The 17612-nt window shown below is 33.8% G+C and overlaps 1 protein-coding gene across 2 annotated transcripts in view; it reads right to left on the bottom strand.

Moving 5' to 3' along the window:
* acsl1b (acyl-CoA synthetase long chain family member 1b) overlaps nt 1–17612 on the bottom strand; it is a 28638-nt gene that overhangs the window by 4140 nt on the left and 6886 nt on the right. For both annotated transcript variants that reach the window (XM_048187960.1, XM_048187959.1), the window contains exons 2-17: nt 14848–15060; nt 14636–14750; nt 13665–13729; nt 11846–11947; nt 9590–9689; nt 9225–9400; nt 5111–5143; nt 4960–5011; nt 4752–4825; nt 3911–3988; nt 3701–3835; nt 2276–2410; nt 2075–2170; nt 1925–1997; nt 1734–1822; nt 216–332 (exon numbers count right to left, since the gene is read on the bottom strand). In XM_048187960.1, the coding sequence (XP_048043917.1) occupies nt 216–332; nt 1734–1822; nt 1925–1997; nt 2075–2170; nt 2276–2410; nt 3701–3835; nt 3911–3988; nt 4752–4825; nt 4960–5011; nt 5111–5143; nt 9225–9400; nt 9590–9689; nt 11846–11947; nt 13665–13729; nt 14636–14750; nt 14848–15042 (1635 nt within the window). In that variant the 5' untranslated portion in view covers nt 15043–15060. The remainder of the gene's footprint in view (nt 1–215; nt 333–1733; nt 1823–1924; nt 1998–2074; nt 2171–2275; nt 2411–3700; nt 3836–3910; nt 3989–4751; nt 4826–4959; nt 5012–5110; nt 5144–9224; nt 9401–9589; nt 9690–11845; nt 11948–13664; nt 13730–14635; nt 14751–14847; nt 15061–17612) is intronic.

The following is a 17612-nucleotide window of genomic DNA, read 5'->3' as shown; positions in this document are numbered from 1 at the left end:
AGACTTCTTTCAAAAACATTAGAAAATTCTTATTGACCCCAAACGTTTGTACGGTACTGTATATTCTACAAGTAAGTCATTTTATTAGCTGCATCATGTTTTATTATTATTAATATAATGCAACAAAATACTGGATCGAAATTCTTCATTTTCCAAATCAGAATAAAATGTGCTTGTAAACACATAATGAAGGTCATCTATTAAACATGTCTCACCGGAAGCCACCGGCCGATGTCTCCCGTGTGAACCCAACCTCCTTCATCAAGAGCTTCCTTTGTCTTCTCCGGGTCTTTCAAATATCCCTTAAAAACATTAGGACCCCTCACACACACCTGCCAGAAAACAACAAAAGAACCTGTCAGATGTATGAAAGAACACATGCAAAAACACACACACACCAGGGTTATTATAGTTATTTAGTTTAAAGTGCCCCTATTATGCTATTTTAAAGCTCCTAATGTTGTTTTGAGTCTCCTACAACAGGTTTACATTCATCCAAGGTCAAAAACACTTTAATTTTCTCATAATATCCATTACAGCATCAGCTCTTTTCTCTCAGTGTCTGAAACGGTTCTTTCGAAGATTCGGTCTCTCTAAACCCCGCCTTTCTGAGAGCTGCTCTGCTCTGATTGGTCAGAAACCAAACACTCATTAGCATATCTGAATCTCAGCTCTTCCTCAGCTCTCGATACGAACAGTTAGGATGGCGTCAGTTTTACCGTATCAATCTCATCAAAGTGGATTTACTTTGGCAGCACAAAACAGCGTCTTCTTGACATGAACGACACGAACCAAACTCTTCCAGTCTCAGATTCAACTACAGTGATTGAGGGCGGGGCAAAGGAGATGTCACCAGCAGCCAATGAAGACCATAGGCTGGTATTATGCAAATTAGTTACAAACCTACGTAGGTTCAGCAGGAAGTGAGACTGAAATTACTGACGACTCGTTTCAGGCAGTTCAGAATCACTTCTTTCTTTTAGGAGACAAAAACTTAATTTATCTGCACTTTGAAATTTTGCAGACCTTTTACATTCACATTCAACAGCTTTATTACACACTGTATGAAAGGAAATATCCAAAAAAAAAAGAAAAAGAAGCATAATAGGGGCACTTTAAATTGAAGTAAATACTAAAACGAAATAAGCTAAAAATAAAAATGAGGTATAAAAAACTAATAAAAAAGGACAAAAACAGCAAAATTATTAAAACTTGAAAAAGAAAGTGAGAACAGAAAATATAAAATTGAAATTTAAAATTTAAATTAAAACTGTAGGAGGAGCTTGTTAAAGAACAAGGCCTGAAAATGGCAAAACAGCACAAAAAAACAAAAAAAAATACCGCAGAGAAAATTCAAAATCACTGTCTTCCTGTTGTATTTAGGACTTTGCTCCAAGAGACTTTTTTGTAGGTATTGGGACATTACGTGTGTGTTCAGAATTTCATACACATACGTAAAACATACCGGGAGGGGCACTTCGTTAAAATTTGGTAGGTGGCGCTATCAAGCCATTTTGCCACACCTAATTCTGAAACTTTTGACCAGTTCTGACACGTGTGCAATGAGTTTTCAAGTATGTTTAGGCCCTCAAAAATGCAATTCATGGAGAAGAAGAAGAAGAAACGGAGCAATTTCAATAATGTTCTCACACCATTGGTGCTCAGGCCCTAAATATGAACAAAACCTATAATAGCATATTAATGATAACACTGACACACACACACACACACACCTCTCCCTCGCCGTTAGCGGCAAAATAGTTCATCTCGGCCACATCCACCAGTTTGATATCATTACAGGGCAGAGGAGCTCCAACATGACCTGCAACGACACCATGAATCAGTCAACATAAACATGCAAGTGTGTGAGAGCACATGCATTAATGTGTGTGTGTGTGTGTGTGTGTGTGTGTGATTGTGTTACCTGCAATCCAGTCTCCTGGTAGTGTAGTTGTGCTGCCGGCGGTGCATTCAGTCTGTCCGTATCCTTCATAAAACTGCAAGGAGAACATTTACTTCACAAAAATGTTGTAAAATGAGTGTAAATGCATGCGTTTAAGAGTTAAAACTGCACCTGGCAGCCCAACGCAGCGCGCAGGAAGGTGAGAACAGGTGCTGAAACAGGTGCGGCTCCAGTCACCATCAATCGCACGCAACCGCCGACACTGGCCTACAGGGGGCAGCACAGACCAATCACTACACTGAACATACAGACATTTCACAAAAACAGTGTCTCTAATTATAGATTTGATGCAGCAGGCGGGTCAATAATCACCTGGACTTTCTTGAAGATGATCTTGTCCCATATACTGTCCCTCCTCATGATTCCACTCAACATCTCGGCCTCTTTCCTCTTGAAGGCAAACTCCAGTATGCGTCTCTTCAGGGGACTGTTGGCCTGTCCATAGATCTATGAGAGGGTTTCACTACATTACTACTGCACTAGACAATCTAACACATGGATGAGGTGAAAGATCACAGATCCTACAGTGAGTTGCTGGGAACAGTTAGGACATGTTTTACTCAGGCATCTTACTCGCTAAAGACAAAAAAATTACTTTGCAATACTACTACTACTACTACTACTAATAATAATAAATAATATTTTTTTGGGTTATTTTAATTATAATAAGTAAACAAATTAATAAAGAAATATTACTATTTTAATAATACCATGCACTGTAAAATAATAAATGAGTATTTAATAGTAGTAATTATTATTTTTATTATTATTCAATATAACATTTTTATGTACTTATTTTAATTATAGAAAATTAAATCAAAGAAATATATAACTGTTGTAATAATACTACTGCAATGAGTATTTGATCATAATAATAATCTATATTTTATTATTATTTTAATTTGAATAATATCAAATAATTACAATAATAAATCATTATTATTATATAATTATTCAATATATTAAAATTAAACAAATTAATAAAGAAATATATTGCTATTGTAATAATATAATTTTACTGTAAAATAAATATGAGTATTTAATCATAATAATAATCTATATTTTATAATAATTTTATATTTTTTATAATTATAAAATTAAGCAAATCAATAAATAAATATATTATTATTGTAATAATACTAATGTACTGTAAAATAAAAATGAGTATTAAATAATATATAATATTAATAATTATAAAAATCATATATATATAAATCATATATAAAAATAGGTATATATATTCTATATATAAATAGTATATAAATAATAATAATTCTAATTATTTAAAATAATATTTCTATTTTATCATTTTTATTTTAATTCTAAAAATTAAACAAATCAATAAATAAATGTATTACTATTGCAATAATACTATTGTACTGTGAAAATAAAAAAATAACATTTAATAATAATAATAATAATAATAATAATAATACATTACATTTTACAGAACAACAATAACTTAATTATAAATAATAATTTCTTTGCCTTCAAATGTTAAACTATAGAGTTTGGCGGAAAACAGTAGGGAGGGGGTGTGTTGCGAGAGTTTGCTGAAACATGCATTTTAAATGTGTTTGAAAACACGTGGGTCATACTTCTGGCAATAAAATATGGAAATCGCAATAAATATGTCAAAATGTTTCCTGCAGCAAGTTTAATCTAGTCTCTCTGATCACTCGCAGGATCACAGGCTCCTCCAGGTCACACACATGAAGACTGCACCTGTATGCCCACCTTGTCAAACATACGGTTCAGCAGACGAGGAACCACAGGGAATATGGTGGGCTTCAAGGTCGTGAGGTCATCCATCAAAATACGGATGTCACCCTGAAAGAATCCGATCCGTCCGCCGTGCAACAGAATCGTACCCTGTGGAAACAGCACTGTGTCACAAGCAATGCACCCTTTTATAAATCCTAAATAAAGCATGTATTGAAGAAATACCTGTACGACTCTCTCAAACATGTGCGCCAGGGGCAGGTAGGAGATGTGCGAGTCCTGAGGGCTCATGGGGCAAGCGGACTGGAAGACAGAAGTGAAAACAACCGTGAACAAGCCGACCAGCTGATGCTTTTATCCTAAATATTCTGAAACAGTGACATATGACAGGTCTAGTCATTCATTTATTTGCAAAAACCAAGAAATGATCGTCCATGGAGGATAATTTCTTGGTTCTTGCAAATAAATGATTACATTTAATTGAAAAATAAATTATTAAATAATAAAATTAAAAACTTAGTTAAAAAAATACGCATTGTAAATAACATAGTATTATTTACAATGAGAAGTGGGCATGAAATGTGGGTTAGGGTGGGTCAACTGTCATGAAAACAATGCAAAATATAATATAATATAATATAATATAATATAATATAATATAATATAATATAATATAATATAATAATATTTGTTTAATATTTTGAATTTATTTGCACATTTTTTCATTTTAATTTTAAAGTTAAAGTAATTTTTCTTTTCATTTTAAAGTTTTTTAAATGCCTATAGCTTTTATAAATTTTTATTTTTAGTTGTTTTAGTACTTAAACTACATTTATAAAATTTACTACATTTACTAAACTATATTTTATTTAATTTTCAGTTAACATTTATTTTATGTCATAAATAAATGCATTTATTTATATATAAATAAATAAATAAATAAAACTTTTTTGGTCAAAATTTTTGGGTTTTTAAAAAGATAGAAAATTTTACGACTGTTTGCTTGACAAATGCATGTCAGGTTTTGTGATTACAGGGCTGTTTTATGAGCCTGTATTTACAGTACCTTTGTGACTTGGATGAAGGCAGAAAGGTTTGACACTATGTTCTTGTGGCTAAGCATCGCACCTTTAGGGTTTCCTATGAGAACCGGGGCAACAGGACAAAAGTTAATTATATAGTTCAGCTTATAAAATCATCCAAATCCCACAACTGGCTAATCAGAATCAAGTAACAAACAAACAAACAAAAACATGATGCAAACATCATCATACCTGTGGTTCCACTTGTAAAACAAATAATAGCCATATCATCAGGCTGAGGCGGCTGCAAATACAGTATACAGGGGATTCATTAATATAGAGAAGTACAGAAAAAGAAAAAGCAATATACACTGACAACTGAAAAAGAAGCTTCAGCACTAACCGCAGGACGCTGCCGATGAGTCTTGCCAATATCCTATAAGTGGAAGAGAAACTTATTTAAATAAATGAAGGAGACAGAGGAAGTTCAGTGAAAGAGGAAGAGACTGCACATGTGAATGCGGTTTCTGTTTGCGGTGAATACTGAGGAAATACAGACTGACAGCAACCAAACACGAGCACAGCTAATGCATCTCGCTCAGGAAAACATAAGAACATCAAAACTCAATAGTGTAAATCAGGGTTTCCCACACTGCAGGAGTGTTTAAGTTTATATAAAAAGCTAATAACTGAATGATAAAAATGTACAATTAAAATAAATAATATTAAAATGTACATATGTGTGTGTGTGTATTTTTTTTTATTATTATTTATTATATTTTTTTGACTATTAACCATTATCAGAGATCTTTGAACATGCAAGTATGTTGTTAAATTATTTAAATATTAACTTAAAATATCAAGTAAATATTTTAACTCTCAGGGCTCTAATTTAACATCTAAGCACATGTTGCCTTGTCCAAATACTCACACTTGCGGTCTTGGCCACTTGAGAGTTCATGCACATGATAGGAAGTAAGTGCGCAAGACTGTCCCATGTCTTAAAAATGCCCAAGTGCAGTGCCCTTAATGCACACTAAACCCACACTACCTTGAATATCACTTCTGAGCAGTATTCGAGGCTAAGCGTATCCCATCATGCATTATGTTCATGAACTCACATGCCCCGAAATCGCGAGATGTCAAGGAAAACATACGACTGTATGTTAAATTAAATATATAATACATATAATTTGGTAGTAAAATATAAAGTGTCGTGCATTTTATTGATGCAAAGATGAGTGGGCTGTGTGTATTTTGTACAACATTTGCAACTACTTTTTATCACTTAAAGAAGCACCACAATTTTAAAATAGTGTCTTATTAGTTATTCACAGACATTTAGAAGTGTATTTTAAAATGCAGTATTGAAAAATAATAATTAAAAAAAAGAAGCTGTAAACGCTTGCATTGTTTGCAAGGCTGTAAGTGTGTCAAAAAATACCAAATACAGGAAATACGTCATGTAAGTAGACAAGTGGTCAAGTGCAAAGACCACAAGTGTCGGTATTTGGACAAGGCTATGGTCTGAGGCTCACGGCCCAAGTGCGCTTAGGGCGTATCTGAATCCACTTTTGCTAGTTTAACAACGGGAAAAACGGTCGATGTGCCAGATGCATGGTCCAAAGAGGTTGTCCCAGTTCTCTTAATGAGTAATGGGTGTGTTTTGGGTGTAACGTGAAATAAACCAATCAGAGTCTCATCTCCCATTCCCTTTAAAAAGCCAGTTGCGCTTGCACCATGGCGGATGAACACACCTCGTTTTCAGACCAGCACGCCCATGGGCGAACAGAACGGAAAATGGAAAAAGCTGAACAAATATCAAACTGATGTCAAACGTTCTGCCATGTAATCATGGCTAATTGCTTAAAGGTGCTAAAGAGGATGTTTTGTTTGATACATTTTTGCAATATTACTTGAAACCATGGGCGTAGGTTTGGTCTCAGCTTTGGTGGGGACACCTCCCCGGAATTCTTTTGTTGTAAGATACCAGTGATTTAATGGTGATTTCCTTTTTTATTTCAGACTGTTGGCAATACAGAATATCACATTACAGAAGTGAATCTACTTCATCTCATTATATTGTATCCTGAGTCAGGATTCCTGACCCCGATATACCATCCTGTATACTGTCCCTAAAGAGCTAGTATAACTGTATAATTTCAAAAATGCACTCTCAAAAAATAAAAATAAAAACCTGAGACTGTGTAATGCTGCACAACCAAATGTTTTATTAAAAGAAATTATTATATACATTAGTATTTTAGACATTTGCTGTCTTTCCTGCATACAAAATGGTTAATTCATTTTGTATGGCTAGCAAGTTTAACCCTCCTACCAGATAGTGTTATTGGATATTATCAATTAAATAATGATTCATTATATTTGAATAACCAACAGTGTTAACTTTTGCCTTTTTAACATTGCCAACACGTTTTTCCAGCACATGTGTCTAGCAATGTCAGTTCTTCATTAAACTGTGGGTGGTTTCCCTTTTATTTCTCTGCATGTAGGGTAGGCTACACTCACAAATACATTACATAAACAGAATGTAGGAAACGAAAAATGTCTCAGATCCACCGTTTACGTTGACTGCAAGATTCTAAGTTAAGGTACAGGCTAATTGACATTCAGTTACTTGCTAACGTAGCATTCTATCATCCTGGGTAACACATACTATCACCAGTTAATACTATTTTCCACAGTAGAATCTGCATTTGAAAGCCTGGTCAGTCACTACTGCTGGTTTATTTGTGTGGCTAGCTAGTTATTTTACCTACTTACACTCTGAGTTCTTGGGTGGCATCTACAAAGTACAAAAAGGGGCAAAAAAACGGAATATTAAAATGTTTTTACTCTGGCCTTTGTATGTGGCAGAGAGACAGCCCTGGTAACTTACCGTCGGCGTCGTCAACATGCGCGCGCGCACGCACACACACACACGCACACGGACCCGCTCGCTGCTAGTGCAAGCACAAAAGTAGTCCCGGCTCGCGCGTGTAGCCTGTCAGATACCCCGCCGCCAATCAAATTACGGCGTTTCTTGTACTGTCGTCGTCCTGGCCATTAGAATCGATCCAAATAGCAGTGCAAAGATCCAAATAGCAATTCAAATGAGCTTGCTAAATATTGGTGGGGACAAATTTGTCATCTCAAAATATTGATAGGGACTAGTACCTAGCGTCCCCCCCTAAACCTACGACCCCTGCTTGAAACTGTCTTTACTAACTGATAAAAGACTATTCATTAGGTGCACTGAAAGGAATAATATTAATATACATCATCTGTGCACGAGGTAGGGCTTTAAAAACATCAGCCAATCGTTTACGCGATCATCGCTTAAACGATTGGCCCTCTGGCTTGTCAATCACTGCCGTGACATTCCTTGTGAGAGACGAGCGCGGCTGCGCGCTCCAGTAACTTTCCACACTCCACAGGCGCCGCATGCAATGTTTTTGTCAGGAGACAGGAGTAACAACTGCAGATTATGAGTTACCTGCGGTGAGTCCGACATAATGAATCCACTAACACGACACAGCGAATGCCGGTGGTAAACACTCGTGTTCCAATACTCGTGCACAAGTTTTGGGAGGCGTTCCTTTGAAGTGAGCTGTGAAGGAGGGGGTTGTTCTTACGCATGCGCTCATTTCAAAAACTCACTAACAGTCTTTGGATTCTCAGTCGCCGAAAAAATTAAAACATTCATTAAAAATGCAACAATGCATCAAAATAGTCCTGAAACCAAGTAACCCAAAAATAAATTAATTAATTAATAAAAATAAGTGATATTAGCATATGTTTTTGGACATCATCATAGCAATACCATGGATTTTTGGACATGGTATTCCTTTGAAGTATATGCAAATGTTGTCCATCATCAAATCCATCAAACATTTGTGTTTCCATCCAAAGTTGCAAATTTAACTTGGGCACAAAATTGGAATATCACATAAAACATCTGTGAATAAAGCAGTGTTTCCATCCCATGTGTTCAAGCGAACAAAATTGCCACTTCCTGTGAAATTTGCACAAAAAAGCAGTAATAAAAATGGAAGTTGCTGCAATCATGGAAGAAACTGTGGCTCTTTTTTTCTGAATTGTGTCTCAGGACTTCTGCTTCCATCATAGTTCATGCACGTTCTTATCGAATTAACTAAAATGATGTGCCTCAATTAAGCGCATTCGTGTTTTATGCACATTTTTAGAATGTATGTGCATATTGACATTTTTGTATGCAAGATCCCAAAATTTGAATAAAAATAGATAGATGGAAACATATCTGTTGTACTTTTTTTTAAGTAAGTTACGCCATTTCAAGGAATTTCTATAAATAGCAGTTTAAGTGTCACAGCGTTCTGAGGGCAAACAATCCGTACTGCAGGTCACCCAGTTACCACAGCTGATCCGTCCCGGGGTCACGGCAAGACAAACAAATACCAGCAGACGCAAACACACGCATCGATCTGACTCAGTGGGGTTATGTAAAGATTTGAGCAGACAGTTTGCGGTTTATTCACCTCTGCGTCTTTCAGACTGATGATGTCGATGCCGCACCGCTGTCCTCGGCTCACCAAATCAGCGTCGAATTCTTCCATGAGGATCAGGGTTTTGAGCGAGTGCTGTGTGCCGGAAACGCAGTCCATCAGCAGCTTGGCCTTCTCAGCTACATCACATACGACTGTAGAGATACAGGCTGCAAAGCACACACAAATACATGAAGCAAAACAGACAAACGCTTGATGTCAGGAGCCTAATAATGATCCTATCAAACACCACTGAAAAGACAACAGGGACACCCTGTGCGACACATGTATCTGCATGCATACAAATCAAAATTTAATTACTCCATTTCAGGATAAAAATGCATGAGAAATTGACGTACTTTTGTCGAGGATGTAGCCTATCGCTTCTGTGCCCAAGGTGTCGTACAGAGGAACTGATACGAGAGAGTATGTGTAGCAGGCCAGCTCTGAAATCGTCCACTGGGGAAAGATTTCTGACATTAGCCACAAAATATTCACAATCTCTCAAGGCAGATGATGAACGGTACAATCCATGTGAAGAGTGTCGAAGGAAAGAAAACACAGATGATTTCAGTGCAATCTGCCGGTCACAAATGCAGAATCCCAAATAACGCAGAAACTCAGTTTTTAATATTTTTAAAAATATTTTTAATATTTTAATTTCAATTTAAACTGAAATGAAAGATTATATATTTGCACCATTAGCACCGCCAAACGGAATAATTAATTAATGAAAAGAATACAAAATAAAAAAAAATAAAAATATGTATTATTATAAATAATAATAAAATTATATATATATATATATATATATATATATATATATATATTTTTTTTTTATGATTTAAAAATAAGTTAAAAATTCCAATATTTATTAATTATTAGTAATAATATATTTTATTAATTATTATTAATAATAATCATATATATAAAATAAAAATAAAAAATAAATTATTTACAAATAAATAATACATTTATTAATATATTAATAATTATTATTATTAATAGTCATATATATAATCAAAATAAATTATTTAAAATAAAATTTAAAAATGTATTAAATATTAGGGCTGGGTATTGACACAATTTTCACAATTCGATTCCTATTCACATGCTTTTGATTATGATTTTGATTCGATTCGATATTGATTATTTTGGATGTAGTATTTCTAGAACATTTTCTAGAGGAAAAAAAATCTCTCAACTAATGCTGTAAACTACACATGTAAGTCAGCTGGTACTACTATAATAATATTGAAGGTTAAATTAACTTATTTATACACAAACACTTAAATTACACTCAATGATGTTTTTATTATAAATAAAGTTTAGAATTACATAATCATATTTCTACTCCAATTAGTTTTTTTGAAATATAAACATTTAAATCGCAGCTGTCATAACTGATTTATTCAAACACGCATTAAATATTGAAGAACATTATAATGAATATGTAACGGTGCATAGCTATATTTATCAGAATGCTGCTTTCTAGAGCACTTTTCTAGCTGACTAATGAGTTTATGGTCACTGAATATGTTTTTCTGAAGTAAATATGTTTTATTTAGCTGTTTTATTGACGTCTTTCCGAGGTTGAAGCACCGATTGAGCGATTACACGAGACATGATACGGATTTCAGTAAGTTGTACTGTATATTTTAACATACCTTCAGATGTTCATGCATGTTCATTGCGCTGTAACTGGTATTAAAGCGGAGGAGAGGATGATCACATGTTTCTTTTTAACTGAGGCGCTAAAGCGATCCGTCACGCCACATTAAACAGCGCCAAAACGGTATTTATTTTTTGAATCTCATAATAAGATGGACGTCATTTGAAATCTGAGACTTTGCTTTGTATCAAAAGTAACAAAGTGCAAAGATTATTGCGATTTATTGGATGGGAGGCGCTGCATATTCTGCTCATTCATCAACTGAAAACAGACTAGACTAATCGAATCTTGGGATTTAAGAATCAATATCGGTTCGTAAAAATGAGAATCGATTAAAATCAAGAAATTTATATTTTTTACCCAGCCCTATTACATATTATTAATTATATGATTAAATATGATTAATATATATAAATATATATAAATAAACAATATTTAATCATAATTATAAATTATTAAAAAAATAAATAAAAAATAAAAATAAGTTAATACGTATTAATAGTTCAATAAATAATACATTTTTAAATCAGGTTTTTTTTTTACTTCGTTCTGCCATTGGTCAGACAAAGACTCGAAAACTCATGCTACTTGATATGGGAAAAAAATGACACAATTGACCTTTAAATATGTTTTTAGAATTTAAGATGCATTACATCATTGATTTAAATCTGGTCAAAATCTAAACACACTATATAAAATAATTTATCAACTTTTTTTCTTTTATCAAATCAGCTGAAATTCACTTATGTTGTTCAGAAAACATAATATTTTGAGATTCAGTTGATTATACTAATCTCTTTCTTTGTATTACTATTAACTCAATTTTTGGGGTGGTTCAAGCAGGCATCCAGGTTTCTTCATTTTTTAAAGTTAAACCAACAACCATTTTTTTTTTTTTTCAGGGCACAAATGGGTAATAAATCACATATCTCCTAGCTCTGACCTCTGGCCTGTTCTGAGAGAAAATGCCGACGTAGGGGTCTCCGTTTTTCGAATGTCCTTTGTGTAGAAATGCTGATCCCAAATTCTCCGCTCGCTCAATCACCTGAAGAAGAGGACAAATAACACAACCAAAGAAAACAATTAGTTAAATTCAGTTCACTGTACACATGAAGAGAGGAGAAAATAAAGCAAAACATCAAAGAGTACCGTAAATATGTTTAAATTCAATTCCAATTCAAAGAACTTAAAAGTGTAGTTTTAGTTAATGATAATGGTGCATGCATACATTTATGCATTTATGAGCATTTATGCATGCATGCATTTGATCAGTTTATGCATTCCCTGGGAATCGCAGTATCATGTGCAGTTTAACAAGAAACTAATCATCAGAGAAGCCGGGAATGTGCATTAAGTAAGGTGCAGGACAATGCTTCTGCAGTTAAACAGGTTCCCACAAGCCCTTTACACAACAGTCTGACCAGTGCAACCTTTACAACCATGTCAACGATCTGCAAAACCTGCAATCAAGTGGTCTGAAATCCAAAACCAGCTTCTCTACAGGTGTGTGTCGGATGCTCTGAGTACATATGAGAACGAAAGAACACAATGTCTCGCTGTACGAGTCCTTCAAAGCAAAGGACGAATTACTTCACAGGTTTTACAGCATGTTGGATATCAGTCCAGTAGGCACTGGAGTTATTATGTTGAGTTGTTATGAAATGACCAGGTAACTTATTAACCTGAGAGCTAAGAGAAGAGTAAACGTGAGCTATAATAAATTCCAGCGCTCAAAGATGTGAAAAACTTTCCAGCTAGTTCTGCATTGTCACATTTTATATTAGTGTCATATTTTATATTAGTACTTTTATGTCTTACAAACATCAACATTTGGTTTTCTGTGATGCATTGAATGTTGTGAACTCTGCTGATTTAACCCTCTGGTGCCGTTTAGTCATTTTTCACCGCGCATTGGAAATGAATGGAAGACGAATTTCATCTAGTGCGCCCAAACAAGATCTTACTGAAAGCTCATTTTTTGAGATATCAACCTCAAATTTGGAACTTGTTTAGATTTATGTCTTTGATTTTCTCACAGTTTTAGAAAATATATATTTCATATAAAATGTAAAATTTGTATTTATTTTTGTGCATTTTTCATAATAATAAACTTAAACGTCTTAAACTCTTTCAAGATTTAAGATTTTGCATTTTCAGGTCTATGCTCAAGAAGTGTTTGACAGGTAATAGGTGGATTGTAAATACTGAATAAATATAATTTTGTACCATAAAATCCCCTGAAAAAACAAAATACATTATCAAACTAAAATATAGTACATTTCATTATTTCATTGAAATAAGAACAATTCAGTAATTTTTGACCATCTCACAAGCAGCACCAAAGGGTTAAATGTCACCAAGGTAAAATGACCTAACCTACCTAAATTATGAACAAATTATTGCATGTCATCATTTCTATCAAAAATGTGATTGTGAATTTATAGCTGCTGTTGAGTATCATTGCATGGTATAAATCATTTGTTTTCAAACTAATAATGTAAAAGTAAAAAAGGCTTAATATGTAATGAGAAATATAAAATAAAACTAACATAAATATGATAAAATATATGCTAAAAAAATAAATGCATACATTTTTGTACTGAGGTTAATGAAAACATCAGAAGCTCAAAATCAAATCTGACCCTGCAGAAAAAATCTTGCCAGTCTGAATCACTAAGAGTTAAATAATTACAAACGTGCACATCAATTACAGAGTGTGTATCAAAACAGAAACAGATATGGATGCATAAGTGTCATCCTACCTCTGAGTACGAAAGCCAATCATACGGCTGCTTTGGTTTTCTGGATCCCAGGCAGGGACCGTTTTCTGAAAGGCAAATATTAGGACATCACATATACGGAAGTTTGAGTTTTTACATTCAACATATTGTGTCTACTTTAGCACATGCTGACATCACATTTCATTGCAAAATGTAACTATACTATTGCCCAGCTTTTTATATGTGCAACTTTATCTGCATGCATACACTTGTGTAGGGCGATATATAAAATATAGCAAATCTCAACTGGTTGAATTGTATGTATCATGGAAAAATGTAAATTATTGTCATCCAGCTGAAGATATTAAGATATTATAAACCTTAAAACATTAAAAAGGCCATATTATGCTCTTTTACAAAGTCTTGATGTTGTTTTTTGGGCTCTACTAGAACAGGTTTTCCTGCTTGAATGTTGATTATTTTCCTCATATTCTCCATTGTTGCAGCTCCTCTTTTCCCAGTCTGTCAGTAACGCTCTGTTTAGTTCCTGTCTCTATGAAGCCCCTCCTTCTGAAAAGCACGATGTGCTCTGATTGGTCGGCCGGAGCAGTGTGTTGTGATTGGTCATTAGGGAAACGTCCCGCCCCTTACCATAACCACCAGTCTCAACACACTACTAACTAACTCAACCAGGCCCCGCCCCTTTATTCTGCATATGAATTATTTAAATGAGGAATATTGTGAAGATGGAGGCGTTTCAGGGAGTTCAGAAACACTGACACTGATATAGAGAAGAACTCCTGCTGGAGGGACTTTTTCATGCTCAAACAGCAACATTACACACTAAAGACAGATGAAGATGTGAAAAAAAGTAGAATAACATCATGATTTTCTATAAAGCTGCTTTGAAACAATGTGTATGGTGAAAAAACTGGATTTGACATTCTAACACACATGACAAAAAGTGAAGCTCGGTTTGCTCCGAGGTTGAAATCAAACCGATGAGTACGTACTCGACTCCCTCAGGCCCCTTTGAAAGCATTCGTACATGGTCTGGGCTTCTTCGTAGATATAGTTCAAGAGGGGGCCTCCATTTAAAATGGCCGCTCGACGAGCAAACTCTCCACCCTGATTGACAAAAAAAAATGCAACCATCAGATATGTTTTATATCAAATCTCTGATAGCAACAGGATTTGAGATCATCTCAACAGCACGTTCACTTACCGGGAGCTCAACCGACTGCATGCGCAGGTCACAGGGCGGTTTGAGTGCTTTGGGTCTCGTGGCGTACCAGTACGCCGTGACGGCGGTGAACGCGCCCATGCCGAGGAGCGTGTTGGTGGAGAGGCTGCGGAAATAATCCCTGACCTCGGACAGCTCAGGGATTCTCAGCTGCTTCAACAGCTCGTGTGCCTGCATGACTACAGCAAACCGTATCTGTGGAGGACGGTAGGGGTTATATTAAAAATTTGACACTGGTATCATACATATATCCAGAATTAAACAGAATTGCACGACCCACATTATTCCTTGACACATTTCCAAGCATCCCACAATAATATTAAAATGCCCTATTATGCTATTTTAAAGCTCCAAATATTGTTTACATTCATCCAAGGTCAAAAACACTTTAATTTTCTCATAATATGTCTGAAACGGTTCGTTCGAAGATTCAGTCTCTCTAAACCCCGCCTTTCTGAGAGCTGCTCTGCTCTGATTGGTCAGATGGCTCAGTCTGTTGTGATTGGTCGACCGATTACAGTGCGTGTCAGAAACCAAATGGCCATTATCATATATGGATTTCAGCTCTTCCTCAGCACTCGATACGAACAGTAATGATGGCGTCGGTTTTACCGTATCAATCTCATCAAAGTGGATTTACTTTGGCAGCAGAAAACAGCGTCTTCTCGACTTGAACGACACGAACCAAACTCTTCCAGTCTCAGATACAACTACAGTGATTGAGGGCGGGGCAAATGGTAAAGTATTTATACGTCATGTTATTATTTGTTGCATTGCTTTTAATTTATGTTGATGTCCATTTTAACATGTAATGAAAAACTAATGCAAATAGTTATTGAAGATACTAAAAAAGCTGAAAAAGTATTACAGATTAATTGTTTATTTCCCATAAAATTATGTTGAAAGTTTTTTTATATAGCACGTTTCATACACAATGGTAATTCAAGTTGCTTCACATAGAAAAGGAATTAAAATAATCATAAAATAACAATAAAAGCAGAGAATAAAAAGATTAAATGAAAGTTATAAAAAGAATTAAAAGAATAAAAAAGATACAGATAAGATAAAGTCCATTGTCACAATGAAAAAACAAAATCCTATAAAAAGCTTAATTTTCTTCATGCAAAATATAAAATTATATTTTTTCTCTAAAATCTTTTTTGGATGAAAATCAAAGGAAATATGAGAAATATGAAAATACTCACTACCAAGACAATGTGAAAATGTGTTTTCGTCTGGCTGTTTGCTTATTTTCCTCCAACGGTTCATAAAAATCAGTTGTGTAACATCTGGCACATTATTGTGCTGTAAAATCCTGTCAAGTGTTTTGAAATATTGTGTTCTTGTCAAAACCCTTTGATTAAATCTTAGCAATCAATTTGTAATCAGAGTGAACTGTGACAGAAACACCGACAGTGATGAAGGGTCAAACTCAATCAACTATCAGACATTGTGTAAAGTGTTAATCTACTTCACCTGTAACTCAACTAACCTTCACAGCAGACAACTCTCCTCTAACATGTCATTAAACCTTATAAAACTTCACAAAGCAGGTTCTGGACAAAAACAGCACTTAGACCTACAGCTAATGTTCACTAGGTGTTTCGCATTGACATTATTTTCATGACAAATAAGCACCTTTTCCCCAGATTTTCATTTAATTTCATCAAAGCTGTAAATAACATAAAAAATTACTGGAGTACATTTTACAAAAAAATATATTTCAGTCTTTCCACTTCAAAATTACATTTATACAAATACTTAGTATTTGAAGTTTCTTTGTAATTATTTGTGAAATTTACTAGCAATTTCTGAGAAAATTGAGAGAAAATTTCTGAGAATTTTGTCTATGAAAATTGTTTCAAATCCTACACAGGGTTATTATTAGAACTGAAACTAAAACTAAAACTAAAACCATAAAAATAATAATAATAATAAAAATTAATATTTACTACTTAAAATACTTATTTTATTTCAGCTAGTTGCCAGGTTTCCCATTTTCATTTAGTTTAATGATGTACTAAACTAAAAGTGAAAATGAAATAAAAATTAATAAAAACCTATATATATATATATATATATATATATATATATATATATATATATATATATATATATATATATATATATATATATATAAATACACACACACACACACAAAAAAAACTTATTATTATTAATATATTAAAATTAATATATAAAAAAAACACATATTAAACAAAAACTTAAAAAATACAAATACTAAATCTAACTGAAATTAAAATGAAAATGGAAAATATAAACAAAATCGAATTCAAAATATTAATAAATAATAATACATTTTAAGTAAAAAAAAAAGTTAGGGTTAGGGTTTTTTTAGTAGGACAATTTATCACGGAAATTGAGAATCTGAATATTATGGAAGCTTGTTTCCGCCGGAATTAAAAAAAAAAAAAAAAAAAAAAAAGGTAATTGCGACTTTTTATCACATTTATGACTTTTTCTCAAAATTGTGACTTTTTATCTTACAATTGACTTTTTTTTTCACACAATTATGACTTTTTTCTCACAATTATGACTTTTTATCTCACAATTATGACTTTTTTTCTTGCAGTTGTGGCTTTTTATCTCACAATTGACTTTTTTCTTGAGAGAAAAGTCAGAATTGTGAGTTTATATGTTTTTTATCCTCAGAATTGGACTTGCAATTGCAAGAAAAAAGTCAGAATTGCGATTTTATATCCCACAATTCTCACTTTATAACTCGC

The sequence above is a fragment of the Megalobrama amblycephala genome, linkage group LG4 (assembly GCF_018812025.1).
Source record: "Megalobrama amblycephala isolate DHTTF-2021 linkage group LG4, ASM1881202v1, whole genome shotgun sequence".
Lineage (NCBI taxonomy): Eukaryota > Metazoa > Chordata > Actinopteri > Cypriniformes > Xenocyprididae > Megalobrama > Megalobrama amblycephala.
The sequence above is the reverse complement of the archived record's forward strand: the minus strand, read 5'-3'. Positions and strand labels throughout refer to the sequence as shown.